This window comes from Primulina tabacum, chromosome 1 (assembly GCF_025594145.1).
Source record: "Primulina tabacum isolate GXHZ01 chromosome 1, ASM2559414v2, whole genome shotgun sequence".
NCBI classification, from domain to species: domain Eukaryota; kingdom Viridiplantae; phylum Streptophyta; class Magnoliopsida; order Lamiales; family Gesneriaceae; genus Primulina; species Primulina tabacum.
In genome coordinates, this window is record NC_134550.1 from 28,144,264 (window position 1) to 28,158,636 (window position 14,373).

The 14,373-nt window shown below is 34.3% G+C and overlaps 1 protein-coding gene across 1 annotated transcript; it reads right to left on the reverse strand.

Annotated features, from left to right (window-relative positions):
* Positions 1 to 7,714: 7,714 nt before the first annotated feature.
* LOC142543422 (uncharacterized) lies at positions 7,715 to 13,239 on the reverse strand. The gene is made up of 3 exons (XM_075650674.1): positions 13,209 to 13,239; positions 11,899 to 12,010; positions 7,715 to 8,721 (listed from the first exon to the last, which is right to left on the reverse strand). Exon 3 carries the CDS (start codon positions 8,507 to 8,509, stop codon positions 7,988 to 7,990), a length of 522 nt encoding a protein of 173 aa, XP_075506789.1. The 5' UTR covers positions 8,510 to 8,721; positions 11,899 to 12,010; positions 13,209 to 13,239; the 3' UTR covers positions 7,715 to 7,987.
* Between the last annotated feature and the right edge of the window lie 1,134 nt (positions 13,240 to 14,373).

The following is a 14,373-nucleotide window of genomic DNA, read 5'->3' on the forward strand; positions in this document are numbered from 1 at the left end:
AAACACTGTATGATCTAAATTCGTTTCTAGTCGATTCAGCCGCCTAAAACATGGATAAAGGTCGCTTGAGCTCGATACTAGCATCTGTGATGTTGTGCTGCATTTCTTAGTAAGGGCATAGAGATGTCCAAACATGCAGATGGGTAGTCATATGATGATTATACCGAACAACCCTCCCTCGGACTTTCCAAGTGGTTATCATTCATCGAGAGGATAAGTCCGTGGTTATGATTGTACACCATTAGTCCTTACAACCCGGGACAACACTGAGGCTCTATATGCTAGGGCTGTGCTTTGACTCGTTTACCGGCTCCAAGGAGAGTCATCAGGTGGCGAGGTTGGGTATAGTTGCGACATATATAGGAGCCAGTGCATTGTAGTCGGGGATTCACCGCTCACCTGCGTGTGTGGATATCCTATGTGATATGATGAAATAATAGTGCATGGAATCTCTGGCCAGAGTATAAGATGTACGTTGGAGAAGGAGTTCTCCAGTAGTACACGCGATGCCACTATTATAGTTATCACATTATGATCGAATTAATATGCAACCCTCGATGAACCAATGGTTGCAGATTCGATCGGGATATATGAGATGAAGGGACTGTACTGTACGTTAATCATAATCGACTGGTTCTTACAGGCACTATCAGTGATACCTAGTGGATTATGGGGCGATGCTACTAGACGCTTTTACCATGATCCGATGGGTGCAATCATAAATGAGTTCTGACATTCTTGATCAAGGTGTTGATGAAAAGAATGGGACGAACTAGGGTAAGCTCGAATAAAGGATTAAGTCCTGAATCACAAAGAGTTGTGAACCCACGGCTAGCTGTATCCCTGAACCATTGAGGATCACACAAGCACTTGATTGTTTGTTCCCGTTGAGAGAATAAATTCAAGAAGTTGAATTTATATTATAGTAAATTCAAGGAGTTGAATTTTTGATAATTAAATTTTGAGAGAATAAATTCAAGGAGTTGAATTTATAAAATTTGAGAATTTAATTTATTAAACTCAAATGTTGGGTTTATTAAATATTAAATTTTGGAGGTAATGAAATGTAGAACCCGAAAATCAGATTACGTATAAGCCATGCATAATTTCTATTATTTAAATTGAATATGAAGTTTTAAATCGTGATTATTTACTTTAAAGGTAGATGTTTAGTATTATCTTTTCAGGATAAATACGCGAGGCCGGACCGGAGTTTGGAGATTTGAGATAAGATTAATAATAAGACAAATATTCCTAAATTTAATTTAAGTCAAGAAATAATTTAATTTGAAGAAAAAGAATGTTTTAGAATTTATTAAATTAATGGGAGTCAAATTAGTAAATAAATTCTATTAGGTTCAATATTTAATTAAAGTTTAAGTAAAATGGGTAAACAATTGGGTATGAACTAATATAGGGTAAATATATTCAAGAAATTAAACATAGCATTTAAACATTTAAATTGAGGACATGTATGCCATGCAATATTCTAAGCAAGATTCTAAACTAAATTAAATTATTTATGCTTTTAAATATATATAATGAAGGTTTAAAATCCTAAACAATTAAAATGCAAGGTTTAAACAAAAATATACAATGCAAATTAGTACTAATGACCAATATATAAAATAATTCAAATGGTTAATAACACCCTATTCAAGCCATCTCTAATTTTATTTTTGTGGTGTAATCATCTCCCCATTTTAATGCACTAATTATAATCAAATACAAGAATACACCTTATTCCTTCCTCAAGTTATTAACGTGAATAGGCAGAAAAAAAAAATGAAGAACAAGAATCGGCTAGCAAGAGGAAGGAGAAACAATGCAAACACATTCAAATTCTCACTTGTAACTCCCATTTTAATGTATATTATGAACCCTTTTACCCCACTATTAACATTCATCTTCCTTACCTACATATTCTACATCCTATGTACTCAAAAAAATACCGGAAGTTCAGCAGCTAAAGTATCGGCAAACAAGAGGAGAAAAGTGAATCAAAAACCACTCAAATTCTTGAGTTGTAACCTCCCACCTTAATGCATATTATGGCTACTTTAACCCCTCTTATAACACCCACCTTCCTTGTCTATCATAGCAACACCCTGACCCTCGAAAATTAGCAGAAAACAGCAGCTAATAATCATGAAAGCAAGAGCAAAACAGTAGGAGAACAAGAAGAGAAATCCAACTCGGTTCCGTCGCGTCGTATTGTCGTTTTGATTTGTTTTTCTTCAAAACAAATTTCAGGCATGTATATATTGTTTCTTGACTCTTCAATCAAGTCCTATAGATATTTTTAAACCAATATATAATCAATATTCATGCAGCATCACGAAATTTGGACAGCAACCACCCAATTTTTCTGCAGAGAATTTTATTTCCTCATTGTGTCTCACGGTTTCTGGCTTGCTTTGTGGTTCAGGAGTTTGGATCGTTTTCCAGGCACCCACGGCTGTTGCTAGGCATGATTTAGAGTATGTTATGGTGTTATTGATTCATTGGTTTGAGTCCAAACGTTTAAAACAAAAGCATGACAACAACTATTTCCACAAGCTACAGATTTGGTGCACGTTTTCTGTCATTTGGTGTTTAATGGTGGTGTTCGAATCTTGGCTGTCCTAAGGACTATAGCCATGGTTAGAACTCTATCTTAACATGTCAAGGACGTGACCAAATCATCCCTTCAAGGATTGGTTCACGGATCTATCAAAATTTCACCAAAACATCACAAGCACATTTCGGTTTCATCATGTTTCTGTGCGAGTAACTTTCGGTTTGTGAGGTTTGGATGGATTGTGGCTGGCTTCTAACCTATAGCCATGGTTCATACAACACTCCCTCATGTCTAGATCGTGCCATGGTCGATCATATAGCCATTGGAACGAAATAAGACAACAAATTCATTCGAATACTACAACACAGAATTTCTGGGTACTCTCGGTTTGAGCTGTGCATTGTCCTAGGTGTTGGCTCTGTGTGTGGTTGGATTTTATCCCTTAGCCATGGTCCAAGCCATGCCTTAGGATGTTGGTAAGAGTCTTTGGGTGGTGGTTCAAGCCCTTGGTCACTAAATTTCAGAATTTCCCCTCAAATACACAAGCTGCTCCTGCTGAAATTTGACAGCAACTTGCTGTTCGGTTCATGAGGTTGGTTTGAGTTCTTGGCTGGCTTTTAGCCCATGGCCTTGGACTGGACAGTACCTCAATGAGTTAGGAAAGTCATGTTTTTGGACGTTTGTGATTCGGTCGAGTTTAGAGGTCGTACGAGAATTTACGGTGAAAGGTGCCAAAATGACTCTCGAAAGAGTGTTTTATGTTTTTGGATTCCTTTCGCCCATTTTCGTGTTTTACAGTTATTATGCATATTTTTCAGTATGTTTGGGGTATTTTTAATCATGGTTAAACGTCGGTTTAATGTTGGTTCGGGTTGGTACGAAGCCATGGTTAAAAATCAAGTTGTTAGTCCGAATCGTCTCGTTTTTGTTCTATTGTTAAGATTTTGTCAAGTTAAGATTTATTTCATGTGTCACATATTAGTAGTAAGTCGCAGCAAGCCTGGGAACGATCCAACTCATCCGGTAAAAATAAGATTATAATTATATTACGTGCATAAAAATATAAAATATTTATTTTTGAGATATATGCGATATGTCTTGTGGCCACCTTATGCTTATGGGTTTGGAAGTCGTAGGAACAACCGAGGACCTCTCTGCCCGGTGACTTACGACCGGTTTATGATTATGTATGGGTACGGACATCCAGTCCAAGGGCTGTGATTGATCTCTACCGCCCGGTACACTGTGGTTTAGTCTGATCAGGCGCTTACGCTATGTTATGGGCCACTTGCTTAGAAACATTATCTCTACCAGAAAATTATGATATGTTATGACAGAGCTCTGTTGAGCAAAGCTTTTACGTATGATTTTCAGATATGCACGTAGTTATAATTATTCATGATACGCTTTTCACCGTACGCTTTACGATACTTTATTTTTATGCTGCATGCGATTTTATGATATATTTACTTGTTATTCACGATATATACATGTTGAGTCTTTAGACTCACTAGACTTGATTGTTGTAGGTATTGTTGAGGCCGAGACGGAGGGCGTGGACCAGTGAGCGATCTTGAGACAGCAGTAGTAAACCCGAGGACCTCATGATTTAGTTTATGCACTTTTTATTATTCAAATTCAGTTTTAATACGTTGGATTATTTTAAATCGATGTTTACGTTATTTTATTTTTAAATTGTTGGTTGAAACATTATTCGCTTCCGCTGTTATTTTAAAGTTAAAAATTATTTACATGTTTATTTTAATTAAACAAGACAAGATAATTATTTATTTAGAAAAATTTTTATAATTCCGCAAAATTATGAATACGAAATACGGGCATTTACATGAAAATTCAAGTAGTTGAATTTATAATTTAAATAATAAATTCAAATGTTGAATTTATAATGTATTTAATTTATTAAGCTCAAAAGTTGAGTTGATTAATTAATAAATTAAATATGGTGGGTAATATGTTTAATGGCTTGTAGGAGTACAAGTCCAACATAATAAATAATTAAAATTTTAATGGACCTTGATTAAATTAATTGAATTAGTTGGACTAGCCCAATTAATTAAATCAAGCCCATTAATGTTAATTATGTAATTAGGCTATGGATTTACTATAAATAAAGCATGCAAGTGAAATCCTAGCCCCACCACCACCAAACTCACGTGAACCTCCATTTCAAAAGGGAAAAATTTTCGGCCACCTTGAAGTTTTTTAGGGTTTGAGTCGTCTCTCAATTATTTTCTCTCCTACGCAAAATATCTTCCATATTTTCTAGTGCAAATTAGAAGAGAATTAGATCATCAAGTCGTGGACCTAATTAGAAGAAAAGAAAGGAGTTCATCGAAGAAAGTTCGTAGGGATTCATCAAGAGCTAGATCCGTCATACCGGATCAGTTGGTGCCACGTGATTTATTCACCAAAGGTATAACTTTTAAACTCCCTATGAATGTTTTGTTAAAATCATACGAGCGTCCAAAGCAAAACATATTTTGATTGTCAAAATAAACAAAATTTTTAAACTTCCGCTGCGTTTGGGCGTGTAGAAAACCCAGATGCAACACGATCATCAAGTGCTCCTATTGTCCCAACTTGTTCATGGAGCTTGCTGGCGAGACATCAAATTTTGTACAACACTCGGAGACTATGCATGCATATATTAGTGGTAAAATTGCAAGTTTTATTATATATGTTTGTCACTGTAATTTTGATTTTCTATATTATTAAAATTGGGTCATAGTCTTGTATATTTTAATTTTTAATAATTTGTCGTTTTTTTATCAAGATTGCTAATGTAATACTTCACACGTTTCCTATATAATTATTTTATCACTCTCATTGAGTTACAAGTTACAGGACGATCAAACTCAAGTAAATGACGTTCTATTTCCTTTTTTTAAAATTAATATCTCAAACTCAAGTAAATGAAGTTCTATTTCGTTTTTTTTTTTTAAAAAAAAATATATCTCTCTAGTCCAATATTTTGGGAGAATAATTTTTTTTTTGAAGGAGAATCATAATTTTGTGGTGAAATAGTTTTTCTTTTTCCTAATGATATGCCAAAAATCCATCAACTTGTAAATTGATTCTTTCGGTTCCCAACGTTAAATAATCTTGCACATTAATGGAGAAATCAAAAGTGGAAACTTTTACAACTTGTATAATTATAAATACTTGTACTCCCGTATATGTTTTGCGTGCTAGTACAGTTTGTTTTTTTAAACGAAAATAAAAAAATGAATTGTAAGACTAAAAAATATAAAAAATGTAGTGTTTTCGTAAACTAATATTCAGCAAAACGTCACATATACATAACTTTATTATTTTACAAAGACGAGTGATATTTTCGTAAATAAAAAAACACCAAATGACACAAAGTTAATGTTATTTCGGTTAATAAGAAAACATCTCATGGTTAAAAAAAAAGGTCATATTAAATGACTAATTTACCTAATAGTTTTGCTTTTGTAATAAATGAAATTAGGAAATAATCGTAATTTCATCTCGAGCTACACCAATTATTTGGAAAACCGTTAATCAAAGGGTCTACTCTAATAAGGTAGTACCAAAATAATCTTAGTTGCAAACGGTATGGATGGAGAATATCTATATATATATATATATTTTCAGAAGCACTTTTTTGTTGGTTTTTAAAAGATGAGGTTACCGTCGTTCGAGGATTTAAAATCCACAAGGGAAGGCCTTCCGGCACATCACCAACAAGAGGGATGATATGCAACAAATTTGGCTTTATGAGCATGTAAATTATTAATTTTCCAATTCCTGCCACTTGAAATATTGTATAATACACGTACAATCACTCTTCACTAAAATCTATAGGATGGCACCATCAAGAAACCCCTTAATCACACGTCTATATTTCCATCTAAGTCGAATGATATTTTTCGAAATATTTTACCTGAAGAAAATACGATCGAGCAGCAAAATATAGTCGTTTTCTGAAATGAAATTTCCCTTGGAGTGATGCATTTATTAGAGACGTGAATCAGACTTCTTCCAATGCATTATGAGGTCGATCGTATTCGATTTTGGGTGGCCACCAAAGGTTTCAACATTGTTTGATGTATCACCATAGCTCACCAGTCTTTTCCCATTAGACTTTTATATAATCTATAATCTCAACACCATCAATATCCAAACTGGGCTTCCCTTTCATCCTTTGTTCATCATTTTGGCTAAGAAATTTGAACCCGTGGCATGCTCACGCGCGGCACAAGTCTGTCGATACATCAATCAATCAATCTCAGCCAAATTCACACGACATCGTCGAATAATACAATCCTTGAAAATGAATTTGCAATGTGTCTATATAGAGAGAGTTCCTTAACAAGCAAGTATTGCTCACATGGATCAATTTCTTGATTGTTAACTCCTCCTTGATGTCGTCTGACTTTAGTGTGAAACTGCATGTACTAAGAATCTTGTTATTGTAGAGTATTCGAGTAAAATTTCGTCGCCAAATAGCATGAATAGTAGGTGTCACACAGCACGGAGTATGTCCAAGGAAGTACGCATGACTGCGATACTCTAACTTAAAAGTTGTTAAAGTAAAGTTTAAGCAGTTTATTAATTTTTTTACCCTTTTGAGTAAAACTCGTTTAACTTTGGATATGATTTTAATTTCAGACGGGTCGCGAAAATCCGATCCATTTTCATCACTGATTGAGGCTCTTAACTTTATTCATAATCATAAAGGTTATTCAAGTTTCTACTAAACCTTCCTTTGGGTGTTTTTAGCTCAATACGATGATTTTTCTCAGAAAAATCTATGTGACTCGTGACTAATTTAGACATTTTAAAGGATTCAAAGTGTATTTGATTTGGGCATTTTAAGACTTAGATGGGGGTTTTGTTCTAAATCCATAATGAGATGCTAGCATAAATGTAACACCTTCGACGCTACATTAAATAATCCAATTTTAATTTGATTATGTAAGGACATATATTTTTATAATCCCCCCATGTCCTACATCAATTTTGGATCTTTGGATTTTGCATTTAGAGTAATCACCATTATACTAACACTGAACTCAACCACTACCGGCTCTCACGACGATGCTCGAGCTTCATCAATAATATCGTTCATTTCCTCTTGTAAATTTAATAACTCCTTAGTTACCAAGCTCAAACTAAAACTCGATATATTTCATTTCCTCTCTGCATAAGTTGGTTGTTCTTGACAGCATCTTGCTCAATCAAATACAAGAACCAACATGGACGTCCTTGCGAGAATTTGAACTGAACACCACCGTGAATAAGATTACTAGAAATAGAGTATTATCTGGTTCTCATAAAACGATGGGAAAAGAATACGTATATTTCCATCTATATAACACTATTAAACCAAAAAGAAAAAGGAAAAGAAAAAAGTAATCAATAATATTGTTTAAACTGTGATTATAATTCTTCATCGACACTGAAGCTCTCATCAGCAGCTGGAGTCTCATAATTGTTAGACTCATCAGAAGCGCTCCATCTCTGTTCATCTACACGGGAATCTTCAACTGCTTCTGAAGTTTCAAATTCGTTAGGTTCAATAATTTTATCAATTGATGGATCATCGTAAACTTGAGTTTCTACCGATCTGATAGACTCCAGCATGAAGTGAACTCCGTTGACCACATCGTACACCATCAGCCCAATCCTTCCTCCAATCCAACTTCCCAAATGACTTCCAACCAAATAACCGAATCTCCCAAATCTTTGCTCTCCAACAAAACCAATTGAGTAGGTTCCGGCCAATGTACCCGTTCCCCGAAGAAACCCTTCTGTTACAGTTCCCCCAAAGTAAATAGCTTCAAAAAAATCCCATCCTGAAGAAATGATAGGGCCAATAATGCGTTTGGCTTTCCGTGTTGCTAGTTTTGCTGCCTTTGCTCCTTCTTTCTGGGCTACTTTGGCTGCGTCTGTAGCAGTCATGCCTTGGTTAAGTGCATCAGCCAAGGCAGTCTCGATTGCTTGGTTCCTTCGGCTCTCTACATGAACAACCCTAATGCTGTAGAAATAGAGTTTTACACCTTCTTTTACCAAACATGAAAGGGTTCCAGAGCTACCATCAAAACAATCCAAGACTGTAAATTTTCCACTTTTCGATGCAGCCTCTTCACCAACCAATTGTCTACACTTTTCAGCTTCATAAAAAAAATAAACAAAATATTGTAATGCTAAACGCTACAAAAGGTACATAGCTACAAAAGGTACATAAAGATAACTGCAGTAAAAAGAGAGAAGAAAAATAGAGACAAGAAACTGAATTTTTCTTATCGATTAAAGGATTAAGGATTATAGCATGTACAAATACATAGGAAACTAGATAGCAATCAATGGTTGATTTCAGGACCATAAAATCAGATATTTTGATTTATGGTAACTTCCAAGTTTATTCCAATCAAGAAAATAGCAAACAATCCCTTTTTTTATCGACATTAACAAACCAAGGACACTCAAAAAAAAAAACGACCTCCTATCTGTGCAGTTTTTTTTTACCGTTTGGCCCAATTTAGCAACGGTTAAACTTAGACGGTTTGGTAAAACTGTTGCAATATTTAGTGACGGTCAACCACAACCAATTGGGCCAAACGGTATTATAACAAAACCGTTGCAGAGGGTTGCATTAAAACCATCACTAATTACTTATATAAACCCTCCACTCGCCATTTTCCTTGGCATTTTTCGCCTCGGTGCTCCGGTAGAAGCCTTTTTTTTCCTTTTTTACATTTTTTAAGTGATCTTTGTACAGAATAACATATCTTTTCATGTTTTTTACATATTAACGCAGATCCAACATTTGCGGCACAATTGCTTTGTAAAGTGTTGCTACTGTTTTCAGATATTGTATTTTTAAATATGTTTATGTTTTACCTGTTGTATGTTAAACATTTGAGCGAAATTATTGTTGTTTGTTAGATATAATATTTTTATGGTTGTATGTTAGATATGCTATTAGTATTATGTATGTGATTATTTAATAAATTGTGTTTTTATTATTATATGCTTATTTTATTATTATTGATTTATATTTATTATTAAAAAATAATTTACAACAAATATATATTATAATTTACTAAACAAATACAATTACATAAGAATATATAACATTATAAAAAATAATATCCAGCATTATAAGATATTAATCGTTAAAAATAGCAACGATTTGCCAAAAACCGTCACAAAACTGATCCAATTCTATTGGCATTGTTCTAGTTTTCATGATGTTTATGATAAACCGTTGCAATATTTAGCAACGATTTATCAGAACTGTTGCTACAATAGCAACGGTTTATCAGAACCGTTGCTTTAACAACGGTTTTGACTATGGTAGTCGCGGTTTTGTTAAACAATTGTAAATGTCTTTCCTTTTCCAATTGAACTAGACGGGTTTAGCGAAGATTTGTAGCAAACCATTGCAATTTTTAGCAAGGGTTAGCAATGGCTTTTTCAAAGAAGACCGTTGTGAATATTGCAACGGCTGTTTATTACCGTCACTGACTTCAGCAATGGCTAATATTCAACAGCTGTTTATTACCATCGCTGATTCAGCAACGGTTTTAGCCATTGCTGGAGTAAGTGATGGTAAAAATTGCAACGCTTCCCGGAAACATCGCAAAAACCATATTTTTGATGGGTTTAACAACGTTTCTGGTCGTAGCCATTGCTGGAGTCAGTGACGGTAAAAATTGCAACGCTTCCCGGAAACATCGCAAAAACCATATTTTTGATGGGTTTAACAACGTTTCTGGTCGTAGCTGGACCCAACGTTTTTGGTAGTGAACAATGTTATTTTCAAACAACGAAGAGGAGAGTATAATACAATTTTTTTACTATCAATAACATTCTTAGATCCTCTGGAGCTTCCAGAATTGCATGATATACGATTAAGACAATACTTATAAATATTGTGTAGTTAATCATCAACTACATAAATCCCAAGATTGTCGAGGTAACCTAAAATGCTACTATTGTTTTTTTTTTAGAAATACGATGCTACTGTTTATGTTCAGGATTAGTGCAAATGACAGACAGAAACTAGAGTGCCATCTGCTGGTGAACCAGATTAACCCATCATTCAAGATATTGTATCCTATATGATACTGTTAAAAATATAAAAACTATGGTTTGAAGACATTCTATAATCTTGAACTTTTGGGAGTAGTAGACTAGTAGGTTTTTTATCATGGTATTAGAATCCGGAGGTCACAAGTTCAAGATTCTTGGGAGTGCGATCTACCTGATATTTTCAATGAATTGGTCTCATCCTTTCAGGTGGTTGCTTCTAGGCCTTGGTTACCCAATAACCGACCAAATGCATAATAAGTCTGGACATATGCTCCCTGTTACAGACTCGGGAATTGGGCTTAGAAGGGAAAAATTGGATAGAAGCCCATTAATAGAAACGTTTATTCTAGAGGGTTTGGGAAAAGCCCAAGGGGAAAGAGATATAAAACGTGAAGGATGGGACAACAGTTAGGCATTCAGTTATTTTCTTTTCTCGAGTTTGTGTACTATCATAGACTAGGGAAAAGAGAGTGAAATCTCTTTGTACAGAGGATCTCCTCTGGGAACTATATTTAAAGTTTATGATATTAAATTCAAGCTTCATTTCTTCTTTGTTTAGTTGAATATGGTTGTATATTGAAAGAAACTTATGGTTCTAACACTCCCAATCTCCAGCATAAACGTGAGGAGGCAAATAAAGTAAAAAATATTGCTGGGCCTCTTCGTGCGAGCTCAAACTTTTAGGAAAAGTAATTTCCATCAAGAATAAAAAAAATTTCAACGGTAAGTTTTTTACTCCATATCGGGAATGGAGCATGTTCTCAAGCACATCACGAATCTGTCAATGGTGGGGCAACAGAAGATACCGGCAAGAGAACATAAGAATGGAGCTATTGGAACTCGGAATGCATGGTAGAATATAATGGAAAAAGGGAGATATGTCTCAAAGCAGACTAGAGAAGAACGGATTAAATATGTCATATTATATCCATGGGACAAATTAAATACATGTTGTTTGGTGTTTTCAATGGAAAGCACTCCTAAATCCCTGTTAAGAAATGGGGACCTAATTTGATTTACCACAGTACAGTAAGATGAATCAGTTTAATAATAGATACGTGGGGTCAATGATAGTCAGCTTTGCACTCGCAACTTAATTAAGTCTTTTGTTAATTTTTACCACATTTTAATTGTTTTGGTTGTTGTTTGAGGTTTAATAGGTATTGAATATCGAGAGACCAGCCATGTTAAAAGTGCGGACATCTTTAAAAAATGTGAAGAATTTTTAAGATAAAATCCAGTACAATACTCACCCAAACATGGAAGTACGTGAGCCAGCTTGTAGAAACAGAAGAATAAAGAAAAAGTCCAAAGGACTTTATCTAACGGCACCTGAAGACTATTTATTTTACATTTCCAGTGGACCTGTAGAAACATACGAATAAAGAAAGTCCAAAGGACCTGCATTAGGACATGATGAGATATTTATTTCAGATTTCCAGTGAACCTGCGGCGTACTTAGGTACAGAAGGAACTTTACTTATATATGTTAAGGCACCATTTGGAATCATATAATCGCTTCCATATTTCCACTCATCAGACGTTAAGGGTTACACATCTTAGCCAATTAAAAAACTATGGCTTGGGGAGTAGAAATAGACAAAACAACGGAGAAAACGGTGAAAACATTGTCAAACACTACATTTCTTTTTACTTTATAAAATCTCGATATTTCATTTGACTAACTTGCTAGTATAAGTTCAGCCCATATCTCAACTGATAATTTGAATTCTGATGTTTTGATTTGTCCAAGTAATTTATATTAATTGGCTGTAATGCTTTTGATTTGCTTTCCGACGCAATTAATTGGTTAATTGTTTGGAACCTGAAAACTTGGAGAGTAGACTAAGATAGAAGGTTAATAACATATAATTTGATGTTTTGTGGATCTCGGGAGAATAATCAAATATTATGAGGCGTGTAACAAAAAAATCACAGATTTGAATGCATTCTCAGATCACCTTATTACATTTATTTATTAAAATGAAAATCACATCCCCACAAATCTGTTATGCTGAAAATATGTCATATGATCAAAATGAACATCATCAGCCCATGTGTTGCGAATTACTAAATCTGAAAATATTAGTTTTCTACTCTACTCATTACGTAAGCAAATTGCTTCTCTGGGGATGAATTCACATGGCTGTTTAATTTAACAGTCTGGATACATGAAACGCGATTCAGCAACTATAAGCAGAATTACTTAAAAACTGGCGAATCTTAAAGAACAGTCGGCCCTTTTCTGAGTATATATAGTTTTTAGTTCAAAAGGTGAGATTTTTCAAAAACGTTTGTACGAAATATAGCACTAACACAACATGCTACTAGGCTGTGATTAATATTAAGATTCAATTCAACAAGCATGGTTCAAGTATTCTCATAATCAAACAAAACAGCTTCAATCATTGTCAGATCGATCGATTACACCTGAAATCGATATACTAAAACACAAAATAAAATAAGACGAATCCAATTAGGGTTCTAAAAAGTTTCTTAAATTCTCAATTCGACAAACAAGAAAGGGGAAAACACAGAGAAAAGGAAGCAACAACTGGATTACCTGCGATGCTGAGAGCAATGATGGCAACAACGAAGAGGAGGAACTGAATCCTCTTCTTCTGAACAATCGTCATCTTCGCCATAAATTTCTTCCTGAATTGATCCCAACAACTACGTACGTAACAACAAATCAGTTCGAGCTTAGACTTATCATCGAAGCAATTCAAAGGGTGGAAAAGTCTACTTCACTTTTTAAATTTAAAAAAAGTAACTGAAATATAATGAATTAGAGTCGACGTTTGGTATAATGGAATATATATTTCGGGGAATAGGATTTTTCTGATGTGGGTTAGATAAATTTTTTAAAAAAAATAGTTAATTTGGCTACCACCGAAATAATCGATTTCGATTTTATGATAAATCAATTTGATTCAGTTAGGTTCGGTTCAGCTAACTTCCAAAAAAATTCGGTTAAATTAGTTTATATTAATTTTGATAGATTTAATTTAATTGTGGTGATGATAGTCAAAATCAGTATCAAATATCGCGTTAGTAAAACCAGAAGATAGTATAAAAGCAGAAGTTCTCGTTTCGCCTTAACAAAGCAGTACTCTTCGAGCACTTATCGACTTAGATAAACAGAAGCAGAACTTGACTTTTGCTAAATCAGAATTTATCGATCTTATTAAATGTTACCGTTACTCTACCAAGTACGAGTATTAAATGCATCATTAATGCTGAACAAACTCATTTAATTCGTTTTACCAAATGTGGTATGAAACAAGACTGATTGTTCTGAAACTTTTTGCATGAACCTTTTTAGGTAATAAAGCTGATTCTATCAGAAGTCAAAGAATCCGTTTTGTTTATAGACATTGGATTCAAGACTTCTATAAATACACAAGATCAACGATGTTAATAGGTTACCGAAACAACGTTTACATTCTATTATATACGAACGTCGATTTGAGCACTCAGACTTACTTATCATCTTCAAAGCTCAATATATAGAAAAGCAGCACACGCTTCACATTAGTTATCTGATCTTTTTGAGATCATATTGTGCTGACTGTTTCTTACTCTCTCTACAATCATATTCACATTACTATATCTTTGTGAAGAGTTTGTAATCTGAAAAAGAGTCTTTTCCAGAACTTTGCTGTATTCGTTTTATCGTATTGAGAAACTAAGAGTTTCAGTAGGCAAAGGATAAGTCCTACTGAAGT

Excerpts from the sequence above, each read along its gene's own strand:
- LOC142543422 (XM_075650674.1), bottom strand. The coding sequence starts at position 8,509 with ATGACTGCTACAGACGCAGCCAAAGTAGCCCAGAAAGAAGGAGCAAAG.